Source organism: Nematolebias whitei, chromosome 15, assembly GCF_014905685.2.
Source record: "Nematolebias whitei isolate Nwh7 chromosome 15, NemWhi1, whole genome shotgun sequence".
NCBI classification, from domain to species: domain Eukaryota; kingdom Metazoa; phylum Chordata; class Actinopteri; order Cyprinodontiformes; family Rivulidae; genus Nematolebias; species Nematolebias whitei.
The window spans coordinates 37,944,141-37,966,603 of record NC_056512.1 but is presented as its reverse complement, the minus strand read 5'-3'; the positions used below and the strand labels follow the sequence as shown (position 1 = coordinate 37,966,603).

Sequence of the window (22,463 nt, the reverse complement as noted above, 5' to 3'; positions counted from 1 at the left end):
CAGTGTATTTTTAAAATGGCTGTATAAATGTAAACACTGTTTTTTTGATCCTCTAAGTTTATTTAAGTTAAACGTGAAGTCTGTGAGCGCTTGAAACCAAAGTCAGATTGTGATTCTGATTCTTTCTGTGAATGAGGCAGAAATAAGCTGCCTGACACATTACAATACACGTCCCAGCATGCTTTGCGTGCCTGTTGACGTCATATCTAAGCGCCGCGCTCAGTCTGCCGCTGGCTCGCAGCTTCGCGTCTTTTCGCTCCGTTTTCTGATTTCTTGGTGATTTTTTCCAGAACCCGGAGGACTCCTGGGTTCAGGATGGGACCCGTAGAGGTGAACTTTGTTCTGCTCGTTTTTCATACGCTTCTGACTGGAAGTAAAAACCGCCGCTGTTCTTTAAATATTCTTGTTCCTCATTAAATGTTAAACTTAATGTTATATTTTATTTACCCAGAAAACAATTAAGGGATAACAGTGAGGGTTTTGTCATTGTAATGCTTTGATCGAAATAAGCTTTACAATTTGAGGAAACACTTAACACAAACTCCGTTTAAAAATAAGAATGTATTTTGTTTCCTTTAAACAAACACACAGAAAAAAATACCCAACGAGAAGTTTTGAATTTTATAAGGTTTAATCAAGCTTCACGTTTTAATCGGCTCATATATGCAGCATTTTGGAGCTGATTTAACTGCTAAATTAGTTTAATTTGTTGGTTGAATGAACGAGAAAAAGGGTCGCGTCGGTTCTCCTGCGTCACGTGACACGTTCGGACTGACGAGCATGCGCACTCCAAACCTGATTCTCAATTATTCAGTTCTGTTCTATTTATATAGAATATTATTTTATATTATTTATATTAAATTTTAGTAACTTATTCATTCATTCGACCTTTATTTCTACAGGTTATTCTCACTGAGTCACAGGACAAACAGGTGTCTCTTGTAAAAGAGTCTCAATGTGATGTATCTGTATAAATAAAGGTTGAATGATTGACTCATTTACAAGAGACCTGTTTTAGACCAACACATATGAGGTGCAGACAACAAATTAGACAAACCGGTGTGTTTTTTCAGTCTTATGTATGGTATAAAGTTCATTCATTAAAAAAAAAAAAAAAAACATAACAATTCCAAGTAACAGAACAAAATGAATAACTCTTTTTAATTTTTCTAATTCTAATACAAAAAGTCAGTAATGTCAGTATGTTTTTATTTTTTAATGATCCAGATCATAGACACCTCCAGACTGACCTGAGATCTGCAGTTTTAGAACGTCAGTCATTCATAGTTATTTTGTTAAGCAAGTTATTAGTATGTTTTTCATTATAAAACCTTCCTGGTTGGAGCGTTTTAAAAGTTACTGTTGTTGTTTTGTCTCTTGAACTGAACGTTGTGTCTGACTGTAAACATTTACCTACGAGGTGATTTCTTATTAAATTATTTAAAGAGTTTAAATCGATAAGAACTGGTTCCCGTTGTGTCTGCAGCTGCTCCACATGTCGGTTTTCTCCCAGAGCTTCTCTCCCTGCGGACGCTTCCTGGCTGCTGGAAACAACTACGGAGAGATCGGCCTGTTCAGGTAGGACAAAACAAACGCACCTGCTCTGGCTCACCTGTGCTCAGTCTGAAGCTCACACCTGTTGTTGTTATTGTTGTTGTTGTGTCAGTCTGGCTGCAGCTCTGAGTCCGGACGCCACCGCAGCCAATCAGAAGCCTGTCCTGACCTTCACAGGTGAGTCCAGCACACCTGCGAGGTGCATTTAATTTGTTGCGCTGAGTCTCTGAGGAGTCTGGACACGATATAAATCAGCGACATCACCGTACTGTTTCTACAAAATGAGTTTGTCTAAAAAAAAAAAGGCAGATTTGAGAAACTAAACATTAAATAAAATATTTAAAAACAGCATATTTTAAACCATTTTTACAGTGGTAAAGTTTTTTTTTTTTAACACATTTTTGCTGCAATTCAGAGTTTTCAGCTGTAAAAATTGTTTTTAACTTTTTTATGGCGTAATAAAGAACTTTGTGAAATTATTTCAAGCTGTTTTAGGATGTAAAATAATGTTTTGTGCAGTGTTTTAAAATATTTTGTTTTCATTTAAAAAATAAGTTTAATGAAATAAACACATTTTGGTCAGTATTTATACTTTGTATAAATCTGCTTTATAGGATTTTTGAGGCATAAAAATAAAATAAAGTATTTAAAGATAAAAAGTTGTATTTGGAGTACAGTGAAAATCTGCGAAGTATCGGCGTCATCTTCATTTTATTCATATATACTTAAGGCTTTATAAACCCTTCCCACAGTTTTATAAACACTTCAGTGTTTCCCTACATTATACAAGCAGCGCGCCCTGCCTACTGACCCCCCCCCCCCCCCCGCAGTGCGCCCCTCCATGGCAGGTTATTTAGGAGAAATGCTGATCTGCTCTTCAACACTTTGGCGATGAAGATGAGATGAATGCACACACAATATATAAAACTGGGTGCAGTGAGGGACTACAGCCTTTAAGATAATAAAATTATCTTCAGGATGAAAACAGCCGCCTTTAAAGTTGTTTTTAATCATGTGAAAACAAAAGGCTCTGTTGGCGTTCTGTCCTCGGCCCAACACTCTGATGATTTCAGTCGTGGCTCTCCTCTCGTCTCACGCAGCTCATGAAGGTCCAGTTTTCAGTCTCCTGTCCACCGACAGCGTCCTCCTGAGTGCAGGGAATGGCGAGATCAGCGCCTGGAGCTGGACCGAACTCACCAAGAAGGTACCGGTCCTCCGAGCCCTGAACAGAAACGACGCGCAGTTTGTGAGAAGTTCTGAAGTTCTGTGTCTCCTCAGAACGCGAAGCTTCTGTGGACGAAGAGACCGAACTACAAGTGAGGACGAGTCTTCTGCTTTCTGTTCGTCCCGAAGGACAAACTCATGTCTCTGCTTGTCCCTCAGCAGGTCCGGTCTGGAGATCCCAGAGATCAACTGCATGGTCCTCAACCCCCAAGTGAGAACACACGTTGACATTTTGAATCCAACTTTATTCAGACTGCAGCGCTCACACACAGACAGAGTGCAAACATCTGGACGGTTTGTGTTGTCAGGACGACAGTCTGGTGGTCGGAGCCGGGGACAACAACATCCACGTCCTGGACCTGGAGCAGGGAGTCTTTAAGGTGCGTCGCTTCGTCCCTCGTCACGACAAAAGTAACAATCACGTGACCGCCGCGTTCTTTCCACAGGCTGTCCTGCAGGGCCACACAGACTACGTGCACTGCGTGTGCGTCCGGGAGCGGGAGGCGGAGCTTCTGTCAGGCGGTGAAGATGGAGCTGTGAGGATGTGGGGTGAGTGAGTGACATCATCAGGTGTTCATCAGCAGGCAGCTATGATGAGGATGATGATGATGATGGTGGTGTGTTGTTCAGACAGCAGGACGGGTCAGTGCGTTCACTGCATCGAGATCTACAAGTACGAGGTGAGAGCTGACCTGAGACCAGCTGATCCATCAGCTGACCATGTTTATACCAGAGAAGTGACCCGAGTCTGGTGTGTTTCAGAGCTGCGCACGGCCTCAGTACGGGAAGTGGATCAGCTGTGTGACCATGGACTCTGACTGGATGGTAACACAGACAGGAAGGATTCTGAATTCATTTAAAAATGTAGAAAAACTGATTGTTTGAGTAACTTTGCAAAAACTAGTTGGACTCCTTAGTTTTCTCTGGTCTTTCCCCCCACCCCCCCTCATTTCAATTCAGTTTATTTCTGCAGCTCCAAGTCCCAACAGAAGTCGTGTCAGGACACTGAAAACATTCAGACATTATAAGACAATCAGTAAAAGTTCTCTTTCTGAGGAAGCAGCAGGTTGTGTTGAATCTTCACTTCGTCACAGTCTCTCGTCCTGAGCAAGCACAAAGGAGACGGTGGAAAGGAAAAACTCCCTTTAACAGGAAGAAACCTCCAACAGAACCAGGCTCGGGACGAGCGGCCATCTGCTTAGACCGGCTGGGTTTGAGAGGACAGGAAGTAGAAACACAGAATGACGGGTCCAGTGTGGTTTCTATAAGAGGAAAGACAAAAACATGTCAAGATAGAAATAAATTACAAATACAAACAGGAAGAGTAGAGCAAGTAAAGACAGAGCAGAGAGAGGAATTGTGGTCCGTTTGTCCTCCAGCAGCCTAAGCCTATAGCAGCAGAACTAAGGGGTTTCTCGGGAAACCCAGGCAGATCCTAACTATAGGATTTATCAAAAAGTAAAAAGTTTTAAGCCCAGTCTTAAAACTGGACAACGTGTCAGCCTCACGGACAGAAACTGCAAGTTAGTTCCACAAGAGAGGAGCCCAATAACTGAAAGATCTTTCTCCCATTCTGCTTTTGGAAACTCTAGGAACCACAAGTAAACCTGCAGTTTGAGAGCAAAGTGCTTTTTTAGGAAAATATGGAACAATAAGATCTTGGATATAACATGGAGCTAGGTTGTTGAGAGCTTTGTAGGTTAGAAGTAAGAGTTTGAATTCAATTCTGGATTTGACAGGGAGCCAGTGGAGAGAAGCTGAAACTGGAGAGATATGATCTTTCCTACTAACTCCAGTTAAAACTCTGGCAGCAGCATTTTGGATTAACTGAAGACTTTTTGAAGAATCTAACAAGGTTGAGTCAGGTTCTCTGGACGAGTTATTCTTCGTTGAAATGTTTCGTCTTTTCTTCAGAAAGACTTCTTCATTCCTGACTGAAGTTCAGTCCTGTCCAGAGGACCTGACTCAACCTGGTTACATTTATCTCCCTGGATTATTGAGCAGCATCAGGACAGATTTATTGTCAATAACGTTGTGTAAAAGGCAGAAGAACAGCACCCAACAAGCAATTTCTTCTGCACTCAAAGCCAGTGTTTGGAAGAACTTTGACTACAGTGGCCTCAGGATTCACTCTCCACTGTTTGCAGATGATGTGGTCCTGTTGGCGTTGTCATGCCATGATCTCCGGTTGTCACTGGAGCGGTTTGGTTTGCAGCAGGGACGAGATTCAGAACCTCCTGATCGGAGGCCATGGTCCTCAGTCAGAACAGGGTGGACTGTCCCTAAGGTTCTGCCTCAGTGGAAGAATTCAAGTATCTGGTTTTGTTCACCAGTGAGAGAAGAATGGAGCGTGAGATTGACAGACGGATCGGTGCAGCATCTGCAGTATTGTGGACTCTGTGCCGGTCCGTTGTGGTGAAGAGGGAGCCGAGCTGTAAGACAAAGCTCTCTGTTTACTGGTTGGTCTATGTTCCTACCCTCGCCTCTGGTCATGAATTCTGGGTAGTGACTGAAATAACAAATCGTGGATACAGGAGGTTGAAATGAGTTTCCTCTGCAGGGTAGCTGGACTCTCCTTAGAGATAGGGTGAGAAGTTTAGTTATCAGGAGAGACTCAGAGTAGAACCGCTGCTCCTCCACATCCAGAAGAGACAGTGGAGGTGGTTCAGACATCTGGTCAGGATGAACCCTGGATGCTTCCTGTGGGAGGGGTTCTGTGTTGTTTCTCAGCTGGTCTGGAACACCTTGGAGTCCTCCCAGAAGATCTGGAAGAAGTGTCTGGACCTCTCCAATCAAACTGCTGCCCCAAGACCCGAGTCCAGAACCAGATGGATGCTGTGAATTGGAAAATGTGTCATATTTTTATGGAAACTGTCAGCAGTGAAATGTTTGTCCAGATCTTCTCCAACACTCAGTGGGACACCACCTTCTGTTGCTCCGTAGAACTCTCACTCTGCAGCGGGTCAGACAGCTCTAACTTGAAGTTACCACAGAATGTCATGTCCCTGAACTCAACATTGTTTTAGTTCACAAAATCCTGTTTGAATGAAAACTTAAACAATTTAGTTTATTTTAGGTCTGAGAGATTCACTGCTCAGGATTTCAGTTTTATATCTCAGTAAATCCCAGAATCAAATCCTGAGGTAAATACTGAAATGTTTGTGATGCGTTCAAGTGCTGTCACTCAGAACTCTGAGGAGGAACACTCCTTCAGCTGTTTACATGTTGTTATTGCAGCTGTGTGGAGGAGGTCCTTCGATGTCTCTGTGGCATCTCCGCTCTCTGTCTCCGACCTCGGTGTTTCCTCTGAGCGGCTGTCAGCGGCAGGCCACCTTCCACCAGGACATGGTGAGAAACCACCACTGGCTTAGCTCGCAGACCAGTAAACAAACTAACAAACTGTGTGTGTGTGTGTGTGTGTGTGTGTGTAGATTCTGGCGGTGGGGGAGGGTGCGTTCGTGTCCCACTGTCTGCTGGGCGGCAAAGTCAAAGCTCAGATCCCATGCACGCCATCGAGACTCAACACGCTGCAATTGAACAGCAACAGCTCCGAACACCGGGTGAGTCCCTGAACGCAGCACAGGAAGTGACATGTGTGAAGGGGCGGGGAGGTAAAGGTGCGTTTGTTTGCAGGTGCTGACGGTGGGCGGCAGCAGCAGCCAGGTGGACGTGTTCACCAACCTGTCGTACCGAGCGTTCTCATTTAGCTTCTAACGTTTTACACAATAAAAGCTTTTTCTACAAACGGTGTCATTTAATGCTCCAGAACCAGATCTGGGTCAGAAACAAAGGTCTACGGAGAACTGCAAACTGAGACCGGTTCAGGTTCTGGTGCCTATCAAAGGAAAAACTGAGCTGACCCCAGAAACGTTTTTAATAAACATGTTTATCACCGGAGAGTCAACAAACGGCTCCACCTGCTGCTCAGAAGGTTTCATTTCTGCTCTTTTCAGGAAGAAAACCATTAACTATCACATGATTTGTCTGAGTGAACAACTGGAGACAAGCAGGAAGATGAACTAATTTTATTTAAAAATAAAATCATGCACACAAATTTTTAATATGTGAGAAAAACTAAACCGGTGCTGCATTCAGGGGTAATGGGACAAATCAATCTGACAGCAGGTTTCTGACCTGCAGGTAAACGGTTTCCTCTTTTAATGTCCAAGTGTACCAGGTAATGTCCAGAGTAACAGTGGGCAGGGCCTCGGGTGTCAGGAGTAAGAGTGGGCGGGGTTTATGTGTAAGGATTAACAGTGGGCGGAGTCTCAGGCTGCTGACAGGCAGGCCTGCCGGACACTCTGAGCCCAGGTGTTGAGCAGCTCCGTCACAGAGTGTTTGTCCGGCAGCTGCAGCAGTTTGGACGTCATGTTCCTGTAGACCGTCTGCAGGAAGCTGTTCGCACCTGAGACACAAAAATAGAGAATCAATGACAAGACGGAACGTCGAGAACACGACAGGATTTGAATAACAGACGGATGAATGTTAACAAGATGAGAAAGGGGGGACGTCAACAAAAAAGCAAGACGGAGAAGATGTGAACAAGAGACAGACAGAACGTCAATAAGAACACGAGACAAAGAACATCAACCAGAAAAAGAGACTGAGGATGTCGTCAAGAACACGAGACAGAGTGAATGACGAGGGAATGTCAGCAAGAACGAGAAACTGGAAGAATGTCAACAAGAACACAAGATCCACAGGACATGAAGAACTCAAGGCAGAGTGTCAGATAATTTTTAGTCAATGGTTATGAAAGTTTTATTGTTTTTCTGAGATGTCTTGAGAAACGTATTGCCCTCCCTGAAAACCAACTGGCTCCCAAAACGTTCTCTTATCTCCATCTGGAGGCCGACTCGCCGACAGCCATGGATAACACAGAGAAAATGTCAATTCATTGCAAGAACCAGTGGTTTTGTAGCACCTCAGCTCAATGGTCTGAAATTCTGGTTCCAGACAAGGACAGAGTGAACCTGAAAGGGACTCCCTGATCTGGACTCTGCAGCATTTGTGCGGTTCTGACTCACCATACTGCTCTCCGTCATCGGCCCAGTGCGGGCTCTGATCCGGATAGTCAGCAGGAACGCTGAGCTGCAGAGGAGGAACGCTGGGAAGGTTTTTATCACCTGGAACACAAACAGCCGGATCAGAACTGCTCCTGAGGACGGTACAGTTAGAACTGAAGATCCTGTTTTTACTACAGCTGCTCAGAACCGGTCCCAGTTTTGGACTCTGTAACTCACCCAACTTGCAGATGAGGTGGACGGTTCCATTGTTGCTGCAGAATGAGGGGTCCAGGTTGACCAGGAACTTGATGTCCAGACGGGCCACGTCCCCCTGCAGGATGTTGGGGATGGTCTGCCGCTCATCTTCCTCGTGCTTCCTCTTCCTCCCGGAGATGTTGGGGCCCCTGAAGAGCAAAAGAACGGGTCAGACCTCGAGCAGTGAAGGACCTCCAGCCGTCTCGGCAGCAACACATACGTGATGGGCGGCCCATGGATGGCACTCATGGCGGGGGCGAAGGTCCGGTACAGGGAGTGGTTGAAGACAGGAGAGCGGATTCTGGCCATGACGGCATCCAGCAGCGGCTGGCAGAAGTACTGCTGCTTGGTAGGAACTGGTGGAGGGGGTGGAGTCGGCTGAAACAGACACAGAAAGAGTCCGGTCTAAACACTGTCTCCAGCAGATGAACAGAGCCTGATCAGAGACTTGACCCAGAAGCTGAAAGGCACCTTCTCCTTACCACGGCCATGTCGTTCTTAAGCTTCTCCAGAGCAATCTCACATTTCTGCAGCGTCTTCAGAGGACACCTGGAGGACAGGTCAGAGGACAATTAACATAGGACGCCTCAGGAGAAAGTCTCCGGTCTCACAGCTTCCTGTGACGACATAAATAATCCGAGGTGTATCCGCATCGAGGCAACAGACGTTACCTGATGTTAGGATCTGTCAGGATGTTCAGTAGGCTCTTCATCTTACTCAGGTCCTTCTTCCTGTCTAAAACAACAACAAATAAACAATAAGCACAAACATCCACTTCCTTTTTGTTTTCCCAAAACAAGTCTTTTTAAACCTGTCACACCCTGACAGTGGGCAAAATAAAATAGATGGATATATTCTACACAAATCTCACAATGTCTGTTTGAGGGCTACTTTTCAGTCTGAATTCCTCTCCAACTTGTCAAATAGAGCTGTATGTTGCCCCGCCCACACGCTGGTTCACTAAAAAAAGGCGGGGAAATCTAGCATTCTGATTGGCTAAGGCTGCATAAAAACTGTTTCCATCCATCATTGCTTGTTCCAAAATCAGGTCTCGGGGGCAGCATCTTGAGCAGGGAGGTCCAGACATCTCTTTCCACAGCCACCTCTTCCAGCTCTTCTGGGAGGACTCCAAGGTGTTCCCAGACAAACCAAGAGACGTAGTCTCCAGCGTGTCCTGAGTCTTCCCCAGGGTCTCCTCCCAGTCCAACATGCCCAAAGCACCTCCCTAGGGAGGCACCCAGGGAGCATCCTTACCAGAGTTCATGACGATAGGTGAGGGTAGGAATGTAGACTGACCGGTAAACAGAGAACTTTGCCTTACAACTCAGCTCCCTCTTTAACACAATGGATGGGTATAGAGTCCACAATACTGCAGATGCTGCACCAATCCATCTGTCAATCTCACGCTCCATTCTTCCCTCACTCGTGAACAAAACTCTGAGACACTTGAACTCCTCCACATGAGGCACAACCTCTCCCTCAACCTGAAGATTACAAGACTGAGGACCATGGCCTCAGATTTAGAGGTGCTAAATCTCATCCCAGCTGCTTCACACTCGGCTGTGAACCGCTCCAGTGAGAGCTGGAGATCACGGCACAATGACTCCAACAGGACCACATCATCTGCAAAGAGCAGAGATGGAATCCTGAGGCCACCGAACCGGACTCCCTCCACTTCCTGGCTGCACCGAGAAATTCTGTCCATAAAAATGATGAATAGAATTGGTGACAATGGGCAGCCCTAGTGGAGTCCAACTCCCACCCTGAAGGGGTCCGACTTGCTACTGACAATGCAAACCAAACTCTCGCACCGCTTGTATACGGACTGAACAGCCCATAACAACGGGCCCCCAACCCCACACTCATAGAGCACCCACCACAATTTGCCTCAGCAACAGCCAAAGATGTGGACCGCTTGGCCCTCTGGTACTCCTCAGCTGCCTCCGGAGTCCCACCTGCTAACAAGGACCGGTAGGACTCCTTCAGCTTGGCAGTCTCCCTACCCTGAGGTGTCCACCACCGAGTTCGAGGATGGCCACAGCAAGAAGCACAGATAACCTTGTGGCCACAACTCTAGGCAGCTACCTCAACAATTGAGTCGTGGAACATGGTCCACTCAGACTCAATGTCCCCAGCCTCAGCTGGGATGTGGTTAAAGCTCTCCCAAAGGTGTGAGTTGAAGATCTTTCTGACGGGTTCTTCTGCCAGGCATTCCCAGCAAACCCTCACTACATGTTTGGGTCTTCCAGGTCTGTCCGGCATCTTTCCCCGCCATCTGATCCAACTCACTATCAGATGGTGATCAGTTGACAGCTCAGCTCTTCTCTTCACCCGAGTGTCCAAAACAAACGGCTGCAAATTAGACGACACCACTACAAAGTCTATCATTGATCTACGACGTAGGGCGTCCTGGTACCAAGTGCACTTATGGACACCCTTATGTTCGAACATGGTGTTTGTGATGGACAAACTATGACTAGCACAGAAGTACAACAACAGAACATCGCTCGAGTTCAGATCCGAGGCCGTTCCTCCCAGTCACGCCCCTCCAGGTCACACTGTCGTTACCCACGTGGGCATTGAAGTCCCCCAGCAGAATAAAGGTGCACCTTCCTGCACCCCCGCCAAGGACTCCAAGAATACCAGATACTCTGAACTGTTGTTTGGCATGTAGGTACAAACAACAGTCAGAGCCCGTCCCCCCTACCGAAGGTGCAGGGAAGACACCCTCTCATCCACCGGGGAAAACTCCAACACACAGGCACCAAGTCAGGGGCTACAAGTAGACCCACACCAGCTCGGCGCCTCTCATCATGGGCAACCAGAGTGGAATAAGGTACAGCCCCTCTCAATGAGATTGGTTCCAGAGTCCATGCTGTGCGTTGAGGTGAGCTCAACTAAATCTAGTCAGTACCTCTCAAACTCACGCCCAAGCTCAGGCTCCTTCCCTGCCAAAGAAGTTACGTTCCATGTCCCAAGAGCTAGTTAAGCCAGGGTCAGAGCGCCAAGGCCCCTGCCTTCAGCCACTGTCCATGGCGTCATGCACCCATATAGCCCCTCCTGCAGGTGGTGGGCCCACAGGAAGGCAAACCCATGTTGCTCATTCGAGCTGAGCTCAACTGGGCCCCATGGGTAGAGACAGGGGGTAGGCAAGTATAAGCCTCGGCTTCAGCCTATTCCTTTTTTGGTAAATTATTGATTTGTCAAAAGTAGTCTATATTGTTTTCCTTTTTCTGCAATGCTAATTTACCAAAATAAAGTTGAGTTGAGTTGAGTTGGGTAGAGACCATCAACAGCGAGCCCCTCCCCCAGGCCTAGCTCCAGGGTGGGGCCCCAGTAACCCACATCCGGGCAGGGACACTGAGCTCCTTGCTTTGCTTTTATTATTTGAAATATTTTTTATTTAAATCTGCATCTGGGTTCAAGACGTCTTTTTTAGAAATTCATCGCCCACCAGTAAAAGGTGAGTGATAATGTATTTGTTTTGTGTTTGTATGTGATACATCGTCAGCAGCCGACCTTCGTTTTTATCGATCTTGTTGATCATGCGGCGAAGTGGCTCGATGTATTTGGAGAGCTGCTTCAGTTTTTCCATGTACTGCTGGTCCTCCAGGGACGTGGCTCCTGCTGGACTCATCACCGAGCTGGGGTTACCTGCCAATAGGAAGTGACACAATGAACGTTTAAACACTTCCTGTGAAGATGCCAAAATGGCAGGAAGTCCACCACATGGTAATGATGCAGATGTATTACCTGGAGTGTTGAGTGGTCCAGGTGAGGGTACTCCGTGGCTTGGCTGGGGGGTTCTGGAGGAGGCAGAGCTGGGGGAGGGCTGAGGAGATGGGCTGGGCTGGAACCCCCCCGGAGACGGCGTTGGACCGGAACTGAAGGGAAGAAGCAGAGAGAGTTAAACAGTCCTGCAGCAGGTAGTGGGGTGGGGCCTGACAACCCTTGTTGTACCTGGCAGAGTTTGGCTGGGAAGAGGGGGGCTGCGGTGATGGCTGGGGAGGTGGTGGCATCTGTGGCGTGGGCACCTGCACAGGTGAGGGTGACGACATCATGGGGTGCTGTTGAACCTGTGGAGGTGATTGGACGATGACAGAGGTGTGGTGTCCAGGTGAGTTTGTGTCTGAAAGGTTGGTTTCTGGCTGTAGATGTATTTTTGTAAACTTTGTTCTAACGTGATTCTTTTTTTTTTTTAGATTTAGTTCTTATGTTAAATTTCTTTCTTCAGTGGCTTATTCTTAAAACAAATATTGGGAGTTTAATGTCATTCTGTGTGGACATGAACCTGCGGCGTCTGTCCGGCAATCCCGGCAGGAGATGGGACGCTATTCGGAGGAGGGATGGAGGCGTTCTGAGGACCTCGAGGCAGCCGGATCATATTATGCATCGAAGGACGGACCATCTTTAGAGGAGGAACCAGAGCAGAGGGACGGGTGAGATTCTTAAAGTAAAGATGGTTCAGAGCAGGAGGCAGCGCCTGCAGAGATCTCACCTGTCCAGGTACAGCAGCAGAGGCTGCGGCGGCAGCTGCGGCGGCGTTGAGCTGCGCCTGAGCTGCTGCCTGCTGGGCTTGCTGTGGCGGTAAGGCTGCGCGTGGCTGCTACACAAACACACAGAAGGCAAAGCATGCAGGCAGAGGAAGATGAGTCCTCTAGAACTTTGATGGAGGAGTTACTCCGGATCAGAACACGCAGGGAGATTTGATTCTCACCGGGAACTTCAGCTGCGGCTGCTGGCTCAGAGAGTTAATGGAACCATGCTGAGCTGAGGTCATTGATCCGGCCAGAGACTGAGGCACCATGCCGGGCGGCTGTGGTTGAGAGTGTGGAGGCATCTGGGCTGGCTGAACCTGCTGCTGTTGGACCATCTGCTGAATGGACTGGGCCTGGGCCTGGGCCTGAGCCTGAGCCTGGGCCTGAGCTTGAGCTTGAGCTTGGGCCTGAGCTTGAGCCTGAGCTTGAGCTTGAGCTTGAGCCTGAGCTTGAGCTTGAGCTTGAGCTTGAGCTTGAGCCTGAGCCTGAGCCTGAGCCTGAGCCTGAGCTTGAGCTTGAGCTTGAGCTTGAGCTTGAGCCTGAGCTTGCTGCTGCAGCATCAGATGTTGTTGCATCCTGTTCTGCATCTGATGGCACAAAGTGCAAATATCATAAAAACATTTAGAAACTGATTCCAGCTCAGATTTCAAACAGGATGAAGAAAACATTGTTACCTGTTAGCTTTTATTTAAAGCCCCGTGAAATGACAGACGCTTGGAGTGTAATGACACGTGGTTGAACAAATGCAGCGTGGATTGAAACCAGAATCAGCTTTATTGTCATTGCACCGAAGCACAACAAAATTACATTTCTGTGCAGCCCGTCCGAGAGGAACATAAACAAACAGACATGGAGAGACAGAGGTGACTGAGGCCGCCGGCTTCGAGACGCGCAGCCTTTTTTTCAGATAAGGAATTAAAAAACACAAGTGGGAGTGGAGGTGTTAGATATTTTTATCTAGACTGGTCCTGGGGTTTTGATCTGCTCAAAGACGGGATTATAATGAAATAATGACACGGTTCTGACTGGGTTAAACTGGGCCAGCAACTCTAAAAAGAGTCTCCCTGGGATTCAATATCTGTCAAGGAATAGAGTTTATTTCTGCTTGCCACATCACGTAGAAAAGCTTTTTGAAGCACCGTCTCATATTTCCTTTTGCGTCAGAACCACATAAGATCCGTTGAGATCACACTTAGTCACGCCCCCTCTGAGTAATGACACGAGACATCGGGGCTCTTCCAGGTTTGTGATTGCGTCACAGACTGGAGAGACCAGTGCCGTAAACTGTAACCGTTTCCTGCCTTGATTTTAATACAATTGGTAAAACTGAATTCAAGTTTCCTTGATTTATTGTTAGTATGAGTTGCCATTTCTGAGGGAGATTCGAGCCGGGGGGAGATATGTGGGCTGGAGGCGGGTTTCCGGGTCCGGTGGCCCGCAGCCAGCCCCTCATCTTAGCAGGTGTAAAAAAAAAAAACCTCTCACACTGTGTCCTAGAAGGGACACAGTGCGAGAGTAGCAAAAAATGACCTCAGCATATGAAACAGCAACATAATGATGACATCATAATACATTTTTGCATGAGGAGGCCGACGAGGGCAGTGAGTTGTCCGTGGACACTGCCAGATAGTTCCATAGCCCTGATAAAGATGGAACAGTGTCTATCAGCCGGCTCAACTCTGACACAGATCCACATGTCCTCAGGAGGGGAGCGATAGGGGCGGAAGGGGAGCAGAGCTTTTCGCTCACATAAACAACCAGGAGAAATTAAGGTAGCTGGCCAATTCAAGGCCGAGTGGGGACGCCAAATTCAGATAACACAATTATTTTGGGTCAGGCAGCCTCTGCTTGAATTTCCATGTCTGCCTTCATAGGCAATTCCAAACAGCCAAATGTTATGGTCACACCGCCGGACCGAGCTTGTAGCTTCTCCAAGGTTGATTCATTCCTACCAGTGAGTCCCAGAAGCCGCAAGTGGCCTGCGGTTCTCAGAAATCGTGTCCAGCTTACAGCTCAGGTCATGCAGCATCTGAGTCTGAGAGCTAACCACTCGGTACATTCCTTCATACAAAGCAGGCAGCTTCACGTTTGCCAGAACCGCTGCTGCCGTCTTACGAATTTGTCGATGTGCCAGATACCCGCCAACTCCAAAAGCAGAAATCCAGCTATCATAAATCCAATTATGTATGCGTCTTCTACATCCTCAACGGACAATACGGTCAGACACACCATCTTCCACTGGCCCCAGGAATCCATCATGTAGACTGAGATGGTTTGGACACATCCAGAGGAGGGACAGTGGTCTGGACATGTCCATAGGAGGGACAGTGGTCTGGACATGTCCATAGGAGGGACAGCGGTCTGGACATGTCCAGAGGAGGGACAGTGGTCTGGATATGTCCATAGGAGGGGCAGTGGGTATATTGGTAGAAGGATGTTAGAAATGCAGCTGCCAGGAAAAAGACAAAGAGGAGATATTTGGATGCAGTTAGAGGATATGGAGGTAGTTGGTGAGGACAGAGGATGCAGAGGACAGAGAGAGATGGAGGAGGATGACTTGCTGTAGAGACCCCTGAAGAGGGAAAACTGAAAGAAGAAGATGATGTTGATGATACACAGTTATATTTGTCCATGAAACCCAATGAATCCAATCAGCTACTTAGACTACAAGCATGTCTTAAAGACACAAAAACTTGAATGACCCTAAATTTTCTGCTTTGAACACAGACAAGACTGAGGTTTTAGTTTTTGGACCTGAGCATCTTAGGAATACATTTTTCAGTCTTTCTCCCTCCTTGGATGGCATTAATCTGGCCTCCAGCTCTAATGTTAAAAATCTTGGTGTTATTTTTGATCTGGACATGTCTTTTATCCCCCACATTAAACATTATTAGAACCGTCTTCTTCCACCTGCATAATATCACAAAATTAGAAATGTTAGATATTTATCTAGACTGGTCCTGGGGTTTTTGATCTGCTCAGAGACATTTTATCTAAAAATCATGAAGAAAAACTGGTTCATGCATTTGTAATGTCTAGACTGGACTATTGCAATGGTTTGTTGTCTGGGTGTCCAAATACGTCTTTAAAAAGTCTTCAATTAATCCAAAATGCTGCTGCCAGAGTCTTAACTGGAGTTAGTAGTAGAGATCATCTGTCTCCAGTTTTAGCTTCTCTCCATTGGCTTCCTGTCAAATTGAGAATTGAATTCAAAATCTTACTTCTAACCTACAAAGCTCTCAACAACCTAGCTCCATTTTATATTACAGATCTTATTGTTCCATATTTTCCTAACAGAGCACTTCACTCTCAGACTGCAGGTTTACTTGTGGTTCCTAGAGTTTCCAAAAGCAGAATGGGAGGAAGATCTTTCAGTTATCAGGCTCCTCACTTGTGGAACCAACTTCCAGTTTCTGTCCGTGAGACTGACACATTGTCCAGTTTTAAGACTGGGCTTAAGACTTTCCTTTTTGATAAATCCTATAGTTAGAGTCGGCCTGGGTTTCCTGAGCTATCCCTTAGTTATGCTGCTATAGGCTTAGACTGCTGGAGGACAAACTGACCACATGTCCTCTCTCTGCTCTGTCTTTACTTGTTCTACTCTTCGTGTTTGTATTTGTAATTGTTTCTATCTTAACATGTTTTTTGTCTGTCCTCCTATAGAAAGCACACCTGGACTATAGAAAGTACACCTGGACCTGCCATTCTGTTTGTCTGTTTCTACTTCCCGTCCTCTCAAACCCAGCCAGTCAAAGTAGATGGCTGCTCGTCCAGAGCCTGGTTCTGCTGGAGGTTTCTTCCTGTTAAAGGGAGTTTTTCCTTTCCACTGTTTCCTTTGTGATTCTGCTTTAAATGTATCTGCTGTTTTTAATGAAATTGTATTGAGAATGTCCTGAAACCTGATTTCTGAGTATCGTTTCACCTCTACTGATTATTACTTTGAATTATGTCTAAATTGAATGTTAGAACTGTGACTTATTGATTGGGTCACTGCTGTAATTCTTTTTCTTTCTGCAGGTTCAGTTACCACACACTGACTGAGGATCATGAAAAGCCCATGTGAACCAACATTTTACCAACATCGGGCCTTGACTTCTTTTGAACACAGATGCTTTTAGGAAAAAATATTTTCTGCTACGTGCAAACCTCTCGTCTACGTTCCAACACGACCCGTTCAGGTGTTTCTGAGTACAGAAGAACCACAGACACTGCTGAGGTCAGAGGGCTCTGAACGGTGTGTACCTGGTTCTGCAGCTGTTGGTTCTGCAGCTGTTGGTTCTGCAGCTGTTGGTTCTGGGCCTGTTGCTGCTGCAGCTGCTGGGCTCTGAACTGCTGCTGGAACTGCTGCTGTAAGGCTGCGTTCTGCTGCTGCTGTTGTTGTTGTTGTTGTTGTTGTTGTTGCTGCTGCTGCTGCTGTGCCTGCTGGAACTGCTGGAACTGCATGGTCTGCTGCTGCTGCTGCTGGACCATCTGCTGAATGGACAGCTGACCCGGACCTCCCACTGCAGAGTGAGGAAGAAGGAAGTGAAGGCCTGACCCGGTCAGCAACTCTGATGAGAAATTCAAACACACAACGAGCCGAAGCAGAGTCGTTTCCACGCAGCCTGCATCCACAGAACGCAGCAAACACAACACGCACAGGAAACACTCACTGGCTTGTGGGTTTCCAGTCACCCCTGCCATGGCATGCTGGCCTATCTGCATCGGCCCCATGGCCCCCATGCCCCCCACCGTGGCCCCGGAGGGGCGAGGCCCCATGCCAATGGTGCCCGGGCCCCCTCCAACCCCTGTCAGGTTAGTCAGGGCATTCATGGGATCTGGCAGAGGGTAAACAACAAACAAAATTACGCAGCTCCAACATGCACAGCAGAAAACATGGCCGCCATAAGTCCGGCAGAAACAGGTCCAGCACAGGACAGAACAAGGCAGAGAAACCCCGACCAGAGACCAAACAGGCACATACCTGATCCTCCCAGAGCCTTTCTATCTGTAACACAAAAGAATCAACACCTGATTAGTTTCACAGCAGCTCCCTGCAGTCAGAGTCAAGATGGTACTGATGGTAGATCCAGAACAATTTGCCTCCAAAACTAAGAAAAGAACTGCATCAGTAGGTCCTAAAGATGGCCGACGGTGGGTCAGTACTCACGGATGTCTCTGAAATGGATGATGAGCCTCGCCACCAGAGATAAATACTCCTCCTGAAACAAACGTCAGCTCATTTTGATTTCACTTCCACAACAATAGCATTGTCATCATCATCTTCATCTCTGCGGGACTCACTCTGGTTTTGGCTTTGATGTACACGTGGTTCTCCATGTCGGTACCGGACTTCTGTGTGGTGTTTGCAGTTCCTGCCTTCCTCATGGCATCTTCACTGGAAAAAGAACACATCAAACTTTAAGTCCAGTCATGACCTCACAGAACTGAGACCAGTCGTGACCTCACAGAAGCATCTCAGATGATTCGTTGGGTTTCTTCTTTCCTTTTCCCCTCCCTGGGCTGCCACCTTACCGTGGTGGAGGGGTTTGAGTGTCCCAATGATCCTAGGAGCTATGCTGTCAGGGGGTTTACGCCCCTAGTAGGGTCACCCATGGCAGACAGGTCCTAGGTGATGGACCAGACAAAGTGCAGCCCAAAGACCCCAATGATGAGAGAAATAAACGGACTTAATGTTCCCTTGCCCGGACGTGGGTCACCGGGGCCCCACTCTAGAGCCAGGCCTGGAGGTGGGGCACACGGGCGAGTGCCTGGTGGCCGGGCTTTTACCCATGGAGCTCGGCCGGGCACAGCCCTAAGAGGAGAAGTGGGTCCCCCTTCCCACGGGCTCACCATCTGTGGGAGGGACCAAAGGGGTCGGGTGCAAAGTGGGATGGGTGGTGGCCGAGGGCGGGGACCCTGGCGGTCTGATCCTCGGCTACAGAAGCTGGCTATTGGGATATGGAATGTCACCTCACTGGTGGGAAAGGAGCCTGAGCTGGTGTGTGAGGCTGAGAGGTTCTGGTTAGAAATAGTCAGACTCACCTCTACGTATGGCTTTGGCTCTGGAACCAGTTTCCTTGAGAGGGGCTGGACACTCTTCCACTCTGGAGTTGCCCCTGGTGAGAGGCGCCGAGCAGGAGTGGGCATACTTATTGCCCCCCAACTTGGTGCCTGTGTGTTGGGGTTCACCCCGGTGAATGAGAGGGTGGCCTTCCTACGCCTATGTGTGGGGGGACGGGTTCTGACTGTCGTTTGTGCTTATGCACCAAACGGCAGTTCAGATTATCCACCCTTTCTGGAGTCCTTGGTGGGGGTACTAGAAAGTGCACCTCCTAGGGACTCCCTTGTTCTGCTGGGGGACTTCAAATGCTCATGTGGGCAATGAAAGTGAGACCTGGAGGGGTGTGGTTGGGAGGAAAGCCCCCCCCGATCTGAACCAGAGTGGTGTTCTGTTGTTGGACTTCTGTGCTCGTCATGGATTGTCAATAAGGAACACCTTGTTCAAGCATAAGGGTGTCCATATGTGCTCTTGGCACCAGGACACCCTAGGCCGCAGTTTGATGATCGACTTTGTCATCGTCTCATCTGATCTGCGGCCACATGTCTTGGACACTCGGGTGAAGAGAGGGGCGGAGCTGTCCACTGATCACTACCTGGTGGTGAGTTGGCTCCGATGGTGGGGGAGGATGCCAGTCAGACCTGGCAGATCCAAACGTATTGTGAGGGTTTGCTGGGAACGTCTGGCAGAGTCTCCTGTGAGACGGAGTTTTAACTCCCACCTCCGGGAGAACTTTGAATATGTTCCGAGGGAGGTGGGGGACATTGAGTCTGAGTGGACCATGTTTCGTGTCTCTATTGTCGAGGCGGCTTACCGGAGCTGCGGCCGCAAGGTTGTCGGCGCCTGTCGCGGCGGCAACCCTCGAACCCGATGGTGAACACCGTCGGTGAGGGATGCTGTCAGGCTGAAGAAGGAGTCCTATCGGGCCTTTTTGGCCTGTGGGACCCCGGAAGCAGCTGATGGGTACCGGCAGTCCAAGCGACATGCGGCTCGGGTGGTCGCTGAGGCAAAAACTCAGGCATGGGAGGAGTTCAGAGAGGCTTCCAACTTCCGCATGGCTTCGAGGCAATTCTGGTCCACCATCCGGCGTCTCGGGGGGGAAGCGGTACGCCACCAACACTGTTTATAGTGGGAGTGGTGTGCTGCTGACCTCAACTCAGGATGTTGTGGGTCGGTGGGTGGAATACTTTGAAGACCTCCTCAATCCCACCGGCACGTCTTCCACTGAGGAAGCGGAGCCTGGGGACTCTGGGTCGGGCCCTCCAATCTCTGGTGCTGAGGTCACCGAGGTGGTTAAAAAGCTCCTCGGTGGCAGGGCCCCAGGGGTGGATGAGATTCGCCCTGAGTTCCTTAAGGCTCTGGATGTTGTAGGGTTGTGTTGGCTTACGCGACTCTGCAATATTGCGTGGACATCGGGGGAAGTTCCCCTGGATTGGCAGACCGGGGTGGTGGTCCCCCTATTCAAAAAGGGGGACCGTAGAGTGTGTTCCAACTACAGGGGAATCACGCTCTTAAGCCTCCCTGGTAAGGTCTATTCGGGGGTTCTGGAGAGGAGGGTCCGTCGGATAGTCGAACCTCGGATTCAGGAGGAGCAGTGCGGTTTTCGTCCTGGCCGTGGAACACTGGACCAGCTCTACACTCTCAGCAGGGTCCTGGAGGGTGCGTGGAAGTTTGCCCAACCGGTCTACATGTGCTTTGTGGACTTGGAGAAGGCGTTTGACCACGTCCCTCGGGGAACCCTGTGGGGGGTACTCTGGGAGTATGGGGTACCGGGCCCTTTGATACGGGCTGTTAGGTTCCTGTATGACCGGTGTCAGAGCCTGGTCCACATCGCCGGCAGTAAGTCGGGCTTGTTCCCGGTGAGAGTTGGACTCTGCCAAGGTTGCCCTTTGTCACCGATTCTGTTCATAACTTTTATGGACAGAATTTCTAGGCGCAGCCAAGGTGTTGAGGGGATCCGTTTTGGTGGCCTTAGGATTGCGTCTCTGCTTTTTGCAGATGATGTGGTCTTATTGGCTTCATCAGATCGTGATCTACAGCTTTCGCTGGAGCGGTTCGCAGCCGAATGTGACGCGGCCGGGATGAAGATCGGTTCCTCCAAATCCAAGGCCATGGTCTTGAGCCGGAAAAGGGTAGAGTGCCCTCTCCGGGTCAGGGAGGAGGTCCTACCCTCATCTATGGTCATGAGATTTGGGTTGTGACCGAAAGAATGAGACCTCGGATACAACAAGCGGCCGAAATTAGTTTTCTCCGCAGGGTGTCTGGGCTCTCCCTTAGAGATAGGGTGAGAAGCTCGATCATCCGGGAGGGACTCAAGTAGAGCCGCTGCTTCTCCACGTCGAGAGGAGCCAGTTGAGGTGGCTCGGGCATCTGTTTAGGATGCCTCCTGGACGCCTCCCTGGTGAGGTGTTCTGGACACGTCCCACCGGAAGGAGACCCAAAGGAAGACTCAGGACACGCTGGAGGGACTATGTTTCTCGGCTGGCCTGGGAACGCCTCGGGATTCCCCCGGAAGAGCTGGCCCAAGTGGCTGGGGAGAGAGAAGTCTGGGCCTCCCTACTTAGGCTGCTACCCCCGCGACCCGACCCCGGATAAGCGGAAGAAAATGGATGGATGGGTTTTCTTTTCCCACAAGATTCTTCTTCTTTTAACAAACGGAGCCAAGAAACTAAAGCAAACATACGCTCCGAAAAAATTCATGTAAAGATGGTTTAACACACCAGAACCTACCCAGACTCTGGAGTTGTGGCCTAAACCCAAAAGGAAGTCAGCCATCTTGGCATTTCACACTTGTATTTTATTAAAGTTCCCCAACAGCTGTAATTGTTTCTTTTTTTATGTATTTTGTGCCTTTTTATTATTATGAAAGTGTGTTCTGTTAACAAAATACCTTATGAGATTTAATGAAAGTCTCAAAAGCTGATTACAATGTTTTTCCGTCTCTTTTTCTCTTGGTTCTGTTCAGTGCGTTTTGTAGATTTCCTTGCCGACTTGACAAAAGCCCAGTTAGGATATCCACATGCCTGAGAGTCATCCCAACAGTTTGCAAAGATTATTGACTGCCCCTGAAACATAGTCATTCTGATATTATTTTTTAAATTCACACAACTGAACATATTTTAATGATAAAAGTTCATATGCAATGGCCAAAATTATTGATGATTATTAAAGAAACTCATCAGGTTCCAAACAAAAACATTTTTGTAATATTTTACACATCTTTTAAGTCAACCTTTAATTATACAGGTTAGTCTCATTGTCAGTTGTCATTGTAGTCATCTACAGCTTATTTACAAAATGAAACATTAATAAATTGTTTAACTCCCGATGAAAAATTGATGTTTATGAGGAGTCAAAGAACGAGCTGATTTAGCAGTTCATAAAATCATTGTAAAATACATAATTTATAGTAATTAAGTTTAGTTTATTGAAGCCGAATTAAATAATGATTTTAAACTTTACTGTTTCACTTCATATCTTATTTGTGGACCCAGACGACAAAATGATTTCACATTTTATTTTTAATTTCCTGTTTTTTACGCGTAAGGCTGGAAGTTACGCTTCACCTAGCCGAGAAGCTAACGTTAACCTAGCTCACAGGAAATTAGCTGAAACCCGGAAAAAGAAGTGAAGATTCTCACATCTGAGTTACGACTTTCTGTCGAAACTGAGGGCTCCTCCAATCGCTATCGGGTCCAGGAACCTCCATGGCCGTGTTAGTTCTCTCTGCGGGACTTTTGTTGGACAAGATGAAAGCTTCTTTTTTTGCAGCGACACCTACTTGGCTGCAGGCGCCTGATGTGTTCACTGCCGCCTGTCGGACGGACCGGGTACTGCAGGGTCTGG

General features: G+C 47.9%; 2 protein-coding genes across 3 annotated transcripts; one reads left to right on the top strand and one right to left on the bottom strand.

The window, feature by feature from the left end:
- Positions 1-227: 227 nt before the first annotated feature.
- On the top strand, positions 228-6,523 carry thoc6 (THO complex 6). Of its 2 annotated transcripts, none has more exons than XM_037689183.1 (13): positions 228-330; positions 1,487-1,578; positions 1,667-1,731; positions 2,655-2,758; positions 2,833-2,870; positions 2,941-2,989; positions 3,087-3,158; positions 3,225-3,327; positions 3,409-3,458; positions 3,541-3,603; positions 6,016-6,126; positions 6,210-6,338; positions 6,412-6,523. In XM_037689183.1, the coding sequence occupies exons 1-13, from the start codon at positions 316-318 to the stop codon at positions 6,490-6,492; spliced, it is 972 nt and encodes a 323-aa protein (XP_037545111.1). In that variant the 5' UTR covers positions 228-315; the 3' UTR covers positions 6,493-6,523. The 2 variants fall into 2 exon arrangements, with proteins under 2 accessions (XP_037545111.1, XP_037545110.1); XM_037689182.1 differs by having other exon boundaries at positions 2,938-2,989.
- Positions 6,524-6,811: 288 nt separating this feature from the next.
- med15 (mediator complex subunit 15) lies at positions 6,812-22,427 on the bottom strand. Its single transcript, XM_037689185.1, has 18 exons — positions 22,259-22,427; positions 17,861-17,954; positions 17,727-17,778; positions 17,541-17,564; positions 17,230-17,394; positions 16,811-17,079; positions 12,757-13,164; positions 12,538-12,645; positions 12,331-12,447; positions 12,000-12,115; positions 11,793-11,923; positions 11,559-11,693; positions 8,711-8,774; positions 8,522-8,588; positions 8,260-8,417; positions 8,022-8,188; positions 7,806-7,904; positions 6,812-7,183 (listed from the first exon to the last, which is right to left on the bottom strand). The coding sequence occupies exons 1-18, from the start codon at positions 22,324-22,326 to the stop codon at positions 7,047-7,049; spliced, it is 2,379 nt and encodes a 792-aa protein (XP_037545113.1). The 5' UTR covers positions 22,327-22,427; the 3' UTR covers positions 6,812-7,046.
- Between the last annotated feature and the right edge of the window lie 36 nt (positions 22,428-22,463).